Here is a 16,405-nt window from a genome sequence, read left to right on the forward strand (position 1 = left end):
TAGGTAAGGGTAAATCGCCCCTTAAGTATCATACTTAAGGGAAAAACTTAAGGTGCTTTATGTGACTACAAGGACCGCTGTCCGAACTCTACTCTACTAGGATCGCACATGGTTTACAATTTTAGACACGAGACGTGCGGAAAGACACGTCTGAACCGCATTCCAACCCTCTTTTTGGTCCTAAACCATAAGGAGAAATAAGAAAGGAATAAATTAGGCTTCATAATCTCCTGCACTAATAGAACCGCAACAAAACTAGTCATAACCACTTTAGGTAAATTAAACTGTTTGATTAAACCAAATTAAAAAAAAAGGTTGGTTTGTAAAAATAATAATAATAATAAGACCAAGACCAATTTTAAGAAGATCGATGATATTATGTAGGCTACATGAGTTATCCTACAAAACGGGAACAATTTGTTTCCTTCATTTAATTACTTTTTGATTTGAGGATGAGTTGATGCAAAAAAAAAAATGTTACTTGATTTGTGTTTGTCTCTTTCTTTCATCAAGTGGATTTTTATTAGGCTATATGAAAATTAAAGCTAGTATAGGCATATTATTATTATATATATATATATATATATTTTTTTTACCTGGCAGAAAGTATGGTTTAAGTTCTGAAGTTCTTGAGGTTATGACTATTTATTCTGTTATTACATAAATAAAACATAAACCCTTTGTCTAATGACAAAATTTCAAGCAAAATGTCCAATGATAAGTGAATATCTCAATATCATCATCAACTTAAACAAGAAAATCACTTAATATTATGTTTATCAGCATTACATTTCTTTTTAATTAGCATGTAACGTCAAAATAAATTGACAACCTTGTTATTTTTTTGAAGCCATAATTATATTCCAATCTGTTTCAAAATGTATAATTTTAGTTTGATGTGGCTAAATGTAATTCCGGTACAATTAAACATTGTTTTTCAAATCAAATGTTTTAAATATGCCAAAAATTCCAATGTTAAACTGGAAATGCGCCTATTTTACAGAATGATACACTTTTAATGCATACAACACATGAAAGCTGTGATAGTAGCCTAATCTCTGCATTTCTCAGGCATTGTTTACTATTGTCATAGCTCGAGCTTGGAATGAAGGGGACGTGACTATGTTGTCCAATCAGAGAACAGAATGGGTGTGGTCGGGTGACGTGAGGTCAACCCCCTCGACTTCAACATACTGCGCACGAATCAACGCGTCTGACGCAGTGTATTCTTCAGCATCGTGGGTACAGTTATACAGTGTCAGTTGGTCCCATTAAATTTGCGTTTAAAACATCTGAAAGCTATAAAACTGCTCAGACAGTCAGCGATTTAATTTATTGCCTGCAGGTTTTGATTATTTACGTTGATACCAGTAATCAACAGACAGCAAATATGAAGACAAAATTCATCAATGGCGTGTCTTCTTCGCCTTCTATGTCTCTGGTTTTATTGGTAAATGAGAATGTCCTCGAAGTCCAGCCAGAGAGTGGGGACGAATGCAAAGACATTATTCGACCGGATGAGCCCGACCACCAGACGAAGCTGAAGGCGTATCTGTGGTGTAAAGAATTCCTTCACGGAGCCTGGAAAACCATAGATGAGTGTGATTTCCAAATCTCCATCATCAGGTATTCTGCTTTGCGCGACTAACGTTAGATGTGAAACAGATCAAAATGAACGTTGCTTTCCCACCAATGAAATGGATGTATAATATTTTAGTTCGATAATGTTTTTTTATTTTGTATTTTGGGGGGGATTTTATGGTACTAAATTATATATTTTTTGCAGTAGTCATAATTTGATTCATTTATTATTTTTTTGAGCATAGACCTGAAAATGAAATTTCACAAAATGCACAAAAATACTATTTTCAATTTTACGTTTAATGTTATGAAAAATGCACTCAAAAATACTATTTTCACATTTTATACGGAATGTCTATTTTCCAAAAAACATGTTTTACTCTAAAACTGCAAAAAAATAAAGCCATAAATCTAAACAGGTTCCAAATTTCCAAATTTGAGCTTGATATCTCAAAAAACGAGCTTGTTTTGTTTGATTTTGTTTGGGCGCAGTAACGTTTCCAAAGTTTCCACTAGATAATATTCGTTTCTATGGAAGCTTGTTTCCGCCATGAAATAAAACATTAAAAAGGTAATTGCGATTTTTAATCTCATGATTCTGACTCTTTTTTTTTTCTCCGAATTTGACTTTATAACTAGCAATTGTGAGATATAAATTCGCAATTGCGAGAAAAAAAGTCAGAATTGGGGGAAATAAAAATCAGTTGCAAGATATAAACAATTGCAAGAAAAAAGTCAGAATTGCGAGTTCTGAGTTTTTTTCTTGCAATCGCGAGTTTATATCTCGCAATTCTGACTTTATTTCTCGCAATTGCTAGTTTATATATCATAATTGTGAGAAAAAAAGTCGTAAATATATATTTTTTCTTTTTCACTGGAAATGTGAGATAATGATGTTTCCTTTCTTAAAATGATTTTGTACTGCAAGTTTGGCTCTTTTTGGTCATGAGATAATAAATGACTGCCCAATACTACAGTAATTTGTCTCCAAAGTTTCCATGACCATGGCTGTGACTCAAAACCAAGTGTTACACAAGTAATATATACAGTGTAAATGAAAATACACAGATTGTGTCTCAAAAGTTTGGCAGCATTACTCTTTGTGGTATTGTCTAGTTGTAAATACTTATTTATCCTGATTGATTGTGAGAATGCAGTTATTTTCTCTTCCAACATTTACATTTTTGCTTCTAGGGGAGGTCTCAGCAACAAACTGTTCCTCTGCGCTTTGCCAGAGAAGCAACCAAGCCTGGGAGATGAACCACGAAACGTTCTCCTTCGCCTATATGGACAAATTCTGCAGGTGTTTTGATAGTTTTTTACTTGGTGAAATGTTAAAGTGTGAATTAAGTGCCATTTTTCATAATCATCTAATAAGATGCCAAGTAGTATGTTGTTGAATACTTGATGTGTATATATATATATATATATATATACACTATATGTATTTATGTATGTATGTATTAGCATTTAAAATAATAATATCCACTTGAGTGCTTAGCAAAAACCGTACCTGTGCCTTAAATATTTCAAACCCAAATTTTACACAATACATGTTCACTGTTAAATCTTCTATGAATGTATAGGTCAAGTTTTTGTGTTGTTTTACTGTAGTAAGGTGGGAAGGATATAAACTTTGCTGTTTAGTCTGAAACTAAGTATTGTTTATCTGGGATGGCATGGATGGCAGTAATTTCAATTTAAACAGTTAAAACAATTAAGCAGTGTATTCATTTGAGTGTTAAAATGAACAAAAAATAATTTGTGCTTGTTATTTTATAGAAGTAGTGATTGTTGTGAGATTTAAAAACCTAATATTCATTAGGCAGATGGCAACCCCCCTGGATCAGAAATCTCAATTAAGAATCGGTCCCCCTAAACAGATTTTGTATTTGTGTGTGTACCCTCTAAATTTAAAGAGGCAGTTTTTATTGGGTGATGTACCTCCATGGCTGTACTTGCGTGTCTTCTTTGCCGTAGGCTTGCCAAAGGAGCGTGCCTTGAGCACTCTTGTTTCCAGGTGATCCCAACATACCAAACACGGTACAGTATGCGATCCCTGAAGCCACAGCATTGTCTTCAAGTTTATTCGCATCTCAATCTTTAATATCTTTGAGATCTAAGCTCACGGCGTACATTGCTCTGTCTGAAGTATTTTTCTGCCTCTATCTGCTTATTTTCAACTCTTTATTACTCCTTTGAAAAATATATAGGTGCTGGTTACATTAGCAAAGGAGTTGCAGCAGTGTATTTTAACGAATTACGGTGGCATTTCAAATTTTTTATAGTTCATGTCATTGCAATACCATTATAATAATAACAACATTACTTGTAAAGGGTGTGTTTTATGATTAATATTAAGAAATAGTTTAGTCAATTTCTGTTTCTGTTTTCTAATTTTTTCATCTTTAGAAATAGTTGTGTATTCAAAGTAATATTTAATATATAATGAAATCTATTAGCTATATTGTATAACAGATATATCAATATATTCCTAAATATAAATGATATGACTGCACTTTAGGAAGCGACAGAATGTTCCCATTAGGCTTTGGCTTTTGTTTTGTTTTTATTAGTGATGACGAGTTGCTTTGAATCTCTGAATGTTTTTCAGTAAATTATTTAGAGTAACAGCAGTCACGAAACTAATGATGTCATACCTGATGAGGTGTCCGTAGGTCCACAGTCCAATCCTTTGAAGCCAGGTGTTTCAAAATGAAAAGAAGCATTAGTTGGAGCCATATTACAAATTCCAGGGTGTGTGGACTTTGCTACATAGTGATTCATAAATAAATCTCTAATTTGTCATGAGTTCAGTTCATTAAGGCCTTTTATATGAGTTAATTTTCAAACTGTGCACTGATAATAACCTGTGTTGATCTTTATTTAACTAGACACACTTTATTGCTGTCACTAGCATTCATGTTGCTCTTGTGAGATTTACATAGTGTTCATTACTATGGACACCAAAGCCTCCAGATTGAGACTTTTTTTTTATTCTAATGGAGAATAGCATTGTCTACTGAATATTTGTGCTTGGTCTCAATGGAACATGGCTTTGATCATTGCAGTTATTACAGAGTTTTTATTTATTTTCACCGGTGGTTGTCATGAAAAAAGCATTGGGTCAGCATATGCTAGTCAAGCCTTTTGTTCAACAGCCCATACATTTCTAGCTGTCAACCCTTTCTAACACTCTGTTCTTTTTATCACAAAGTTAATGCATTTGTTTAATGCACTTTCTTACTGTGCTGCCAAAGACATGGATTTATAGTTTATAGTGGGTGACTGTTGCTTAAGGAAAATAGCTCTGTTAATGTTGCTACTCTATGAAGATGTCACATAAAACACTTTGTGCTTATGGATAGTCTTTTGCTTTTTCTCTTATTGCTAGATGTCCTGTAATAAAGGGGATTGCAGACAATCAAACACAGAAAATCACTTTCAAGTAAGTAACATTGGCAAAGGTCTTTTTCTACTGTTTTTATGTGAGCAGAATGTGACTTATTGACATGGGTGTCTAAAAAGGTACCTTTTGGAGACACACATTGTCTTTATTACATCTCATCTGACATGTTCTTATTGAAATTATATGACCAATAAGAGCCCAAATTCATAAAAGCATTTTAGTGAAACTGCTGTTATGTTTACCTCCCATCCCATCATCTTCAAAGGCCAAGGGACAAGCTATTTGGGTCATCAGAGATGTTTTGTTTGGACCTGTCGCTTGTGATTTCAAACTTTTAGGTCAAATTCTTCCATGAGTTTCTTATAGTTGCATTCTCGTATTTCAGTGGACTGTCTTCACTCTTCAGTGAAAAATGTGTCACTTGGGGACCCCTCTTAAAGGGATAGTTTACCCAAAAATGACAATTCTGTCATCATTTACTCACCCTCAAGTTGTTCCAAACCTGTATGAATTTCTTTCTGCAGCTGAACACAACACTAATTGAAGAATACGGGTGGGTAACCAAACATTTGATGGGCACCAGTGACTTCTTTCCCATCTTGCGTATGGCAAGAGATGGCCATACAATCACTAAGAATCGGATATAACTGGAATGGTTAATGAGGGAGAGTAGGTTCATATTCATAGCTAATAAAGAGAGAAGACCCAGAGCTGATAACCTACAAGGCTGAAACGCACCCTCTGACTCAATTTAAATTGTAATGGATTCTATTAGAAGCTTATCCCAGCATTAACCTCACTGCTTCAGTATCAGCTGGCTGTCCTGTCTGGCCTCTGCTAACTTTGCTTCTATCTATTATGCAAGTGTAGTTTTGTCTCTATTTTTCTTGGTGTTATTGTTATTGCAGAGATGGACTTCCTCTCACTGACCATTCGTAACACCTGCATGTAGATACTGTCCTTGTGCTGGTGTGAACTGATCTGCTTCAGTAATCCAGTGATTATGCCTTGTGTATTAACAGGCACTGGAAAAACCCAAGCAGCTGCTCAGCAGTCACATGGCCATTTCTTAGTCAGATAAAAAGGTAGGGAGGGAGAGAGAGAGAGACTATGTTCGAAAACATAAATTATTTTCAAAAAAGGCTGGCTTTGCTGGCAGTTTATGAAGGTAGGAAGGCTAGGCATGCATTGATATACCCCATTTTGGCTACGTCTGCATTAATCGTGATATATTTTTTCAGTGATTTCAGTTCAAAATGCTCTCCATCCACTAGCATTTTCAAGCTTTTTATTCCCAACCTGAAGTTGTGAATGAAAAACGAGTGAGTGAATTTGGACACTTGAGAGTGTCGGAAGGGCTGCCGCTTTTGCATTGTTTGTGCTTGCTGTTTAATAATCATTTGAAACTTAGCAAACTGGCAGCTTCAGTAGTAATAAAAAGATTTAACTTGAACTCTGTCATGGAAACTAGCATATATAAACCTTAATTAAACAATTAAAAATGAATTTATTCCTGTATTACGCTGTACCCACATTGGACCAGCGGTTTGGAAAATCGATGGATGGATGATTCAGCTGCGGGCGCCATGTTCTGGCGAGACGCGGGAATTCATTTGGCACGAGCCTCACAGTGCATTATGGGTAATCTCTAACCGTTGAGTGTACATCAGTTGTACATATGGGATTGAATGAGTGTGCTCGATAACGTCCACTTTTGTTTTGGATACCACTACAAATGGCTGTACCCTCAAATAGTGCCCTATTTAAGGGTAAAGAGGGCGATTTTGGAAACAGCCCTTCAATAGCTTGATCAGGTGTGTTTGATCAATTCAATTCACATTATTTGTATAGCGCTTTTCACAATACACATCGTTTCAAAGCAGCTTTACAGAAAATGCATGATGAGTCCACATTACAATTTAGAGTGATCTGTTATCAGAGGTTACTGTCTAAGTTATGTATTTCAGAAATGTACATATACAAATCACAGTTAGCTAAAAATGTACTAATTTAAAGAATGTAATAATTTAAGGCAGAAACAATGAGCTCATTGAAGTAATGAATACCTGTTTGTTAACAAATGATTATGATTAAGGTTGGATCTATATTCTGCAGAACTGGCCCTTCAGGGCAAAATTTGAACAGCCATGAATCACATCACCTTGTAGTTTCTAGGAAACCTGTGCACAACCTGTTTCTGTAGGTGGCATTTTCATGTAAATGTGCTGTCTGTTAACTTTGACTGACTTGGCAGCAGACCAAAACTAGAACAAATTTGGACAGAGCATGAATCATTGTTGCATACCGGTAGTTGCGTTGTATGTGAAATATGATTAGAATTAGAAAACTCTTTGATTCTCCCAATCATTCATGCTTCCAAGCCAGAGATGGTGTTTCCAAAGTATCCTTTGAGGAAGTTTAGTTTCCTTCCAGGTTTTTCCCGTTAGAATTGTCCTCCAATAGTATCCTGTTTAATTTCTGAGAGAACCGGATGTTTTTTTAAAAAAAACCTGCAGATCAGTTGATATTCCCTCAGCAGGTTTGTTGCGCAAGTGTGTGCAGTGCTTTTACCTGACCTCATTCAATTGTGCTAGATAAAAGACGTTCTGAAACTCGTTCCTCCAAGTAGTCATTTGTTGTAACATCACACATTCAAGTTGGATACATGACAAGGAAGTATACTGTTAACAGAAAATCCAAATAACTACATCTGAATTTAAAATGATGAAAAATATGAATTTCTACAACTTATTTATTCATGGTATCCCAACTAAATGTGAAGCAAACCATGAAATTTGAATGATTAACACCATTCGCTACAGACTTGCTTTCCACTCTCTAGCCTATATAGATTAACATACAGATATTATATTGTCCATTATAGATCAGTGTTTCCAGCATGTTTCAAATGGATATGGCTTTTATAACTTCACAACTCGTACATCATCTACAATTCCGAGTTTCGCACTTGTAAAAATGACATTGACGTGCTTGAAATTCGTAATAACGATATTTTCGATGGTTTCCCAGCTGGCATTTTAACGTTGAGTCACTGTAGAATCAACGTCAGGTGCCAGTGTTGGATAACCGTTTAATTTTGTTTATATTTTGCAAATCAGATTGCAAATTGGATTTTGAAACAACGTTATTTTTCTACTGATATATTTCAACAAAACGTTTAAAAGTCATGGTTGTAAAAATAATGTTGATTTGACGTACAACTCAATTTTTTTTATATTTCTATGTTGAATCCGTAGTGAGTCAACAACATAACTTCAACTATTTGGTGTTCAACGTTGTTTTAACGTTGAATTAATGTTTTTTCATAAACTTACATTATTTCAACCACATTTAAACGTTTAATGTCAGTGGAATGCCAGCTGGGTTGCCACAGTATTGACTGTGATCTTAAAGGCACTGAAATGCCTTGAAACCATAGACAGTAAAAGAAATGGACACAGCGACTCCATAGACTTCAACGGAGAAAAGTGAAGTCAATTAGAAGCACTCTCTTCCTAATGGCTGAGCGTACTGCGCAGACTCAAACTGAGTCTTCTAGTAGCGGTGCCAAGAGGAATCTGAATCATTCCCTTCCGAATCTTGCAGAGACTGAGAGCGTGAGTAGGAGCTGTCCATGAGCTAGCAGCAGGATCAGCTTTATGACTCTCTATGGGTTTCTCCCTTTATTTTATCGGACGTTATGCCTCCACGTCCCCCCAATTGCCCGCGAGCTTACTGTGCGACAGAGAGTCGCGTGGTTATGACGCAATCGTTAGCCTACAAAAACTGCTTCTACGGGGCCATAGCGTAAGATACAAGGTAATTGAGCCTTTTATACATTGTCGTGTTTCTTTAGAAATAAACAATGGACAAATGGAGTCTTTAAACGCCTCAGATGTAAAGTTATGCGCTGTGACGCCAAAATGAATGGGAGTCAATGGAATGCTAACAGCAGGTGAAGGCTTGCTAGCCAATGGCGGCCCCCAGGGAGGCTTTAGTTTCCGGCTGGTGGATTACCCCCTTGCTTGAAACGCGCAGCTTTGTATGATGCGTTGACGTCATTTCCTCTGAAACAGGAAGCTAAGGCGGGACATATTGAATGGCTCCTCCACCTTTTCAAATAGCCAATAGCGTTTAGTTTACCTCACAGACTGCGAGTCATACTTGACAGCACCATGGAAACAGCATGGAGCGCAGATATGTTGGATTCAATAGGAACGTTAGAGGTGTGAATACATTCTAGCCATTTCATTTTGAAAACGCAATGAAACTTGAGCGTTTGAGCAACCGAACACACATCTCCAACCTATATTGCTCCGTGACGTGACAACGGTAGTGATGTCCGCCGGTTTGTGAACGAATCGTTCTTTTGAACCGGTTCTTTTTTTGTGAACCGGTCGAACCAGTTCATCAAATCGAACTGAATCGTTCAAAACAGAGTCAGCGCTGATCCAGTTTTCTAAAGTTACTCGCTTTCGGATGTGCCTGACAGTCAATCCGACTCGAAATAAACAATATCCCGGAGTATATGTTACTCCAGTAACTCCGACAGTTCACTGATTGAACTGATGAGCACGAGTAGCTGACACTGAGCATGTGTGTACTACTGAACGTACAGTCAGGTACAGCCACGGTCGCTTTGGCTAGGTGATATTTATAGCATAGGGGGTGGGGCGCTTCAGATTCTACAGAGCATTTGATTGGACAGAAGATGTGATGAGAAGCTGAAGACCACGGTGACGTCATAAAAATCTGTGATCCATATTAGTAGATAGTAGATCCATATTAATTTTGAAGTCTCAAGAAATGTAAATGTCTCAAGAAATTCCCAAACATTTAAATCATTCATGGTTGCAATTTCAAATGTTTGCCCTACCAGATGTTTAGATGACTTCCAATGGGATTAGTTCAAAGTACAGCACTCAATTACTTATAACTAGTGAATATATAATCTCTTCACAATCTAATTTTAGATGATATTTAATAGGAAGGAAAGAATAAAAGCAGAAGTATAAAACGTTTAAAAATCAAAATACCTTACGTAAGTACTTTCCCCACATAGGAAGGCAGCTCTTTCGGTTCTGTGTATTAACACTTGGCAAAGCCTTGTCCAAAAAAACAAGCTTAATGTCATTGCTAGTTAAGCAGCCACAATTAATGACTGGGATGTTTGGCAAGTTCTGCCTCGCTCAGCACAATTGCCTCTTGTTTTTTCTCTCATTTAACTCACTTTGCCCAGCACTGCCATTGAATTTGCTTCTGACAATCACAGCAGTTACAAAATGACTGACAAAATTGATTTCAGTGCAGAATTCCTTGTCCTTAATAGCGTCACAGTTTTGAATTAAGTTCTTTAACTTAAGCTGAACTCCTCTTTCAGGGATTAAAGATCCAATGAAGCTAAACTAAGCAAGTTTTCAAGGTCGTCTTTTTGTTTTTTTTACATTTTGGAGGTTGATTCAGCTAGTGTCCGAACTGTATCCGTATGTTTTTGTGTTTGCAGGGAGCTGATGCCATGGTACTGGAGAGTGTGATGTTTGCTATCCTGGCCGAGAGGGAGCTTGGGCCCAAGCTCTATGGCATCTTTCCACAGGGAAGACTGGAACAGTTTGTCCCAGTGAGTCTTAAAGTTTGCTCTTATGATAATGATAAGTGATGTGAAAAAATGTAAAAATCTGGATGTGAAACAGTACACAACTTGATTTGACACTAATAGTTATGAATCCTTTTCTTGCTAATTGAATTGTAAGATAAACCACATGACATTCTTGGCAAATGCGCCTGTGTCACATTTTCCATTGCTCTGAAAGATGTTCCAGGTTTTTAAATACACAGGAACTTGTGTGGGACTTCTTGTGTTTTATCTTTTTAGTTCGTATTTGTTTCTGTTTTAGTCAGCAAAACGCAAACTGACATTGCAATATGTTTGTCTGCAGAGTCGAAAACTGTCCACAGATGAGCTGAGTGTCCCTGGTATATGTGCTGAGATTGCTGAAAAGATCGCCAGGTTTCATGGAATGAGAATGCCCTTCAACAAGGAGCCAAAGTGGCTGTTTGGCACAATGGACAAGTGCGTGATAATAAAAACTTTTGTTTTAAATTCTTACCAATGTTCATGGCGGGTAAGGAACTACATCCTCCTTACTGTCAGGATGTTGACCGGATTTAGCTTTATTCTAGCGAAATTCAGTCTAAATCTCAACAGACAAAATTATTCATAAAATATAAAAATAGGATTTATGTTAACCAAGAAGTAAATTGCATAAAAAGATAAAGAAACCAAGAAAAAGGTGAAACAAAACCTTTTTGCTTTCTGTTTCATGTTTTCTGGAAAACCCCATAATTTTTAGTATGTCCACTGGGACCTAAACAGCATTTATCACCTAATCATATACAGTTACATTTATGTATATAGCTCTTCATACAATACAGATTGTTTCGAAGCAGCTTCACATTAATAGTGTTAATTTTGTAAAATGTATCAATTAAAGCAGCTCTACAGAAGACTATTATTCAGCTCAATTTAGTTCAGTGTTTCAATTCACTTCAAAGTGGCAAAGTTAATCAATCAAGAAGGCAATAGTGTTATTATTAAGCTTGATTCGGCTCAATTTTCTCATCCGATAGTGTCAGTGCCGTTAAATCAGTAATATTACTGAATATTAATTGTCTTTTAATCCCCAATCATCTTATTACTTTATGAATTTTTTTTAAAAAAGTCTGTTTTTGCCTGCAAACATAATTAATATTTTTGTTGATTGTCACAACTGCAATCTTTTTGTACATGCATTATCTGCACAGGTACATGGATCAAGTGCTCCAGCTCACCTTCACGAGGGAACACCATCTGCGTAATTTCTCCCGCCTTATGAGCTTCAACTTGCCTCAAGAGATGGACAGTCTCAAGTAAGATCTTTATTATCTATATTATTCAGTACAGCTGTGATTTCACTTCTATTTTAGAGGAATTATCTTCTCGTCATACACTTCTAGCACTGTTTCATTGACCAGCTTTGTCAGAACCCCTGGAAACGGTTCACACTTTAAGAGATTTGAGAGTGACTGATAGCAAGATGATGTATTGACAAGTAAAAGGGGTTTGTTTGCTGCTCATTATTGACGTATTTGTATGCTTACTTAATCGGCTGTTTGTGAACACAGGTGTCTACTAGAATCTACTCCCTCTCCTGTTGTTTTCTGCCACAATGACTTGCAAGAAGGTTAGACAGGTTTACTGTGATTATTTCACTATTGTTTCTAAAAATGTACTTAAGTTAATTTTCAGTGTTTGATAAAATAGTTTTAAGAGTACTGGCGTGTTTTAAACAGGAAACATCTTGCTCCTAAGTGGCCGTGAGAAAGCAGACAGACAGAAGCTCATGCTGATCGACTTTGAATACAGCAGCTACAACTACAGGTCTGTATTGTTCGTAGTTGCATTCATCCCACACATGATTCCTCACGTGCTTCATCAGAAGTATCACATGCAGCTAATTTCCAATTTGTTTTTGTAACAACCCGATGTTTGATTGGAATTGTTTTGAATCTTTTACCTGACCTCCGACATCTTTGTAGCTGATTTAAAGAACTGGCTGTTTTTCTTTGTTGTTCAAGAGCACTCAGTTGTTTCTGATGAGCTTGGAATGCTTAGGGTGCCCCATTTCTGAGAAGGGACCTCCAGACGTTGAAGGCTCTGGTAAAACACAGTTGCTAGGGTACTTGCATTCTTGCACGTGCTCAAACACTGGCCTCACTGAGGCAATCCTCTAAACTGCTCTAAACTGTAACACGTTCTTTTAGTAACCTAGTTTTATTTGAAAAGGGTCCTATACTGGCAAGATCACTGTTCCAGTGGAGAATGGCATGGGTCAAGACATGTTTTGTTTGTTTTCCCATCTTGCCATCCAATGTGGTCCCCTACAGCATAAGCGACTCATGGTTAGGCCCATTGACAGTGTTTGTTCAGCAAAGCAGTAGGAAATTAAGCCTGGCTTCACAGCCACAGAAATGTGTGCTTTGTTTAGTTTCCACAGCAGCTGTGAGCCTCTTCACAAAGAGCTGCACAGTCTTTCTTACAAATTAATCTCCTTCAGTTTGTGTAGTCAAATTAAGAGTCATGGTTTCTCTCTTTCTCTTTTTTTGTGGCTTTGCTCAAATCTGGTTGAGTACTAGTTACCTGGATCATAATACGATTTCAATCACAACAACTTTCAGAATGGTTTTAGCATGGTAATGGATTTGACAATGTTAATGTATTTTGGTAAACTATATATTCTACGCTTGCTGCTGCTGCTGCTGCAGAGCAAGTATGGACTTACTACTGCAAATAGATACACAGATGCTGCTCTGAGCATGTAAGATATGCTGCTGCTGCATGAATGCACATAAATCCCGTAGCAAATCTAGGCAGGTGGAGCTGGGGGAGGTGGAGGATTTCAGAGGAACTTTGATTGGACGCTGCATGACCAGCTTACAGCGAACACTGATCCAGACTATTTAAATGTTGAGCAAGCAATCTCACTGGCTGCAAAATCAGCAGGGGCCAATCAGCTTGTGCCATGTAGTGCATAACTGTATTGCTTGTAGATTACATGTAAAGGACCTATCAGTCTGCACCATCTAGAGTTTCATGACTAATCTAGATATTTATTATCATCTTGCCAAACAGCATTAGGAAAACATTAACGTTAAATGTTGCACTTCAGTTGCACAATATTTTAGACCAGGAGTTTTAAAACTAAGGTCTGGGGACCACCAGGGGGCCACAAGTATGTGCTAAAAGATTTTACACATTGCATTTTTAGGGCTTTTAAATTTAAAGTGTTGACTTATCAATTAAATATATTTAACACTATTTTTGAGGAGGTTGTTGAATCAGCATGCCAGTGTTTGGCATTTGTAGTCAGTAATACATTTAATATTGTACTGGCATCAGCCTTATTTGCTTGATGCTCTTCAAAACTGATTTATTCATTATTTATTGAAGCCGATCAGAACAGTTTCCAAATACCATGATATTCTCATGAATGTGAGAAACTACCTAACAAAACCTCCTCCACAGTTACCAATGATCTCTTAATGATCAGGACTTGTGCATTATGCATTATCACAGTAACAAATGTTGTTGATGGGGTAATGATCTCCTCTCTTTCTCCCACAGAGGATTTGACATTGGAAATTTCTTCTGTGAGTGGACTTATGACTACACCAATGACAAGTTTCCATTTTTCACAGCCAGCACCAAAAATTACCCCACCAAAGCACAGCAGGTTTGTAAAATGTCTCTCTTAGGTCGTTTTTTTTTTTTTTCTGTTCTTAAATCTGTGAATCTATTAAAGGTTCTCTAAGCGATCCTGGGTGACGTCACTTCTTGTTGACGTTCGAACTATTGTCAAACAAAATGGAGGCTAGCTAGACCCTCCCTCCTCCTCATCCGCACACTAACCCCCCAAACCACACCCCCAAACCCTTCTTGTCGGTCATTGGCTGGAACAGTTTGTTATGTTTTGGGGAGCGGGTCGCTGCAGTTTGTTTTTGGTGCTGTTTGTGAAGCATGGGCTGTCTACAGAGATCGCGTTTCTTTACAGTGTGTTCAGGGGACAGGCAGCCAGCGGATAGTGAGGAGATGTTTGCTGTATGTGACAAAAAATGTTTTGGCCTAAAAAACACATGACATCGCTTAGAGCACCTTTAACCATGAAAATGACTACATTTCATTTTGTTTTTCTCAGATGCTTTTCTTTCGGAGTTATCTGTTGGAATCTAATGCTGGATTTGAAAACTTGAGTGAAGAGGACCAACTGAAACTCATAGAAGATATGCTAGTGGAGGTTAACAGGTGAAATACCTACCTCAGATATGTCTTACTTAGGCAGTTTTACACACATTTTTCCATCAAATTGTAATTTTATAGATGATTGTGCAACATTCTTGTGCTTGTTGATTTTGAAATGAGGCCCATTGAATCAAAAGAAAAAAGTAACAAGGCTATCCCTCAGAGGCCTCTTACTGTACTACTATGAATATTTTAAAAAGAGGTTTGGACCAAGTCCAGTAGTGATTCACCATATGTTCTTTCAATCTGTACTCTGTGAACTCAATGCTCTCTCATTTAGGTTTGCTCTAGCCTCCCACTTCTTCTGGGGATTGTGGTCCATTATCCAGGCCAAAATATCAACTATTGAGTTTGGGTACATGGTGAGTTATTGTAGGAAAGCTGTCAAGTCTTTGTGTGTGCATGTGTTGAGTTATTGCTAATCATGAACCAGAGAGTATATTCCATTATACACAGTGTAGCTCTTAGGTAAGCCAGGAATGTTATCACTTGAGATGAGATATGAAAAGATACAGTAATTGTGATATTTGTGCTGCCTGACAACCTTAGGAAAGTACACAAATATTTGTGAGGTCAGGCTAACATGACTGTAAACCTATTGGTTGTGTGTCACAGTAATGTTTTTTATATACAACTTTATTGAACAAAAGTAAAACAATGAAAGCATTGATTTACAATGACAGTCTTATATAACAATAAATTAAAAATGAGGTCAGGTTCAAGTTACTTTTTATAAACAAAAGGACACTGAGGTCCAAGAAAGTCCAAATAATGCACCCATACCTTGTAGAACTGATTTGTTATTACTATATATCATTTAAATGTTAAAAACTGCTAATAGTTTAATAGTAACAGACTAAACATTTGTCTTATTTTCATATACAGGAATACGCCATGACCAGGTTTGATGCATACTTTGAGCTGAAAAGGAAGCTCAAGGTTTAAAGGAAAAATGCATGATTTCCCAACGGACCGAAGGAAGAGGGAACAACCGCTCACATGGTGTCAGGAAAAGAGCGGAGCACATTTCAAATGTGTTTGAAAGAGGATGCTCTGAGTGATTCAGCTGTGCGGCATAGACCAAAATCAGTGCAACATACATATTTAAAAAACAACAAAAAAAAAAGGCTCTGGATTGAGTATTCCATATGCTGCTTCTCGGTGTTTACAACTTTCAGCTTCTGACATTTAACACATCAAATTGAGCTTCTAGACCGTTCGAGAGAAGAATAGAAGACAATAACAAGGTCACGTGCCAGAACAAGAAAAAGATTGTAGGTAAGAGTGGAAAATATTTTATGCAGCTGCGATTTGATTCATAAGTCAAAGAATGGTGTGGTGGAAAGTTCTTCATACTAACTTAAACCTTGCGGTATTTCTTATCACCTAGTCATTTGCTGTAATGTTATCTATACAACCGGTGGTAGAATGTGTGCTGTGAAAGAGTAAGGTTCAAAAACTGAACCTTTTACCAGAAAATGGTACAACAGACCAAACTATGTTGACACTGTTGTTCTGATGATTCAGTATTGTGTTTCCAAGTTCTCGGTTTATTCCATATTATGTGACCATTTTTGTGT

The 16,405-nt window shown here is 37.0% G+C and overlaps 1 protein-coding gene across 2 annotated transcripts; it reads left to right on the top strand.

Moving 5' to 3' along the window:
• The first annotated feature begins 1,190 nt into the window (after positions 1–1,190).
• Positions 1,191–15,778, top strand: chka (choline kinase alpha). 2 transcript variants are annotated; one of them, XM_056254879.1, is made up of 12 exons: positions 1,191–1,626; positions 2,776–2,884; positions 4,976–5,029; positions 10,494–10,607; positions 10,927–11,060; positions 11,792–11,896; positions 12,152–12,210; positions 12,320–12,407; positions 14,151–14,259; positions 14,722–14,828; positions 15,106–15,187; positions 15,711–15,778. In XM_056254879.1, exons 1-12 carry the CDS (start codon positions 1,391–1,393, stop codon positions 15,768–15,770), a joined length of 1,257 nt encoding a protein of 418 aa, XP_056110854.1. In that variant the 5' UTR covers positions 1,191–1,390; the 3' UTR covers positions 15,771–15,778. The 2 variants fall into 2 exon arrangements, with proteins under 2 accessions (XP_056110854.1, XP_056110861.1); XM_056254886.1 differs by lacking the exon at positions 4,976–5,029.
• Positions 15,779–16,405: the final 627 nt, after the last annotated feature.

The sequence above is a fragment of the Rhinichthys klamathensis genome, unplaced genomic scaffold (assembly GCF_029890125.1).
Source record: "Rhinichthys klamathensis goyatoka isolate OS25496 unplaced genomic scaffold, OSU_Roscu_1.1 h1tg000005l_1, whole genome shotgun sequence".
NCBI lineage: Eukaryota > Metazoa > Chordata > Actinopteri > Cypriniformes > Leuciscidae > Rhinichthys > Rhinichthys klamathensis.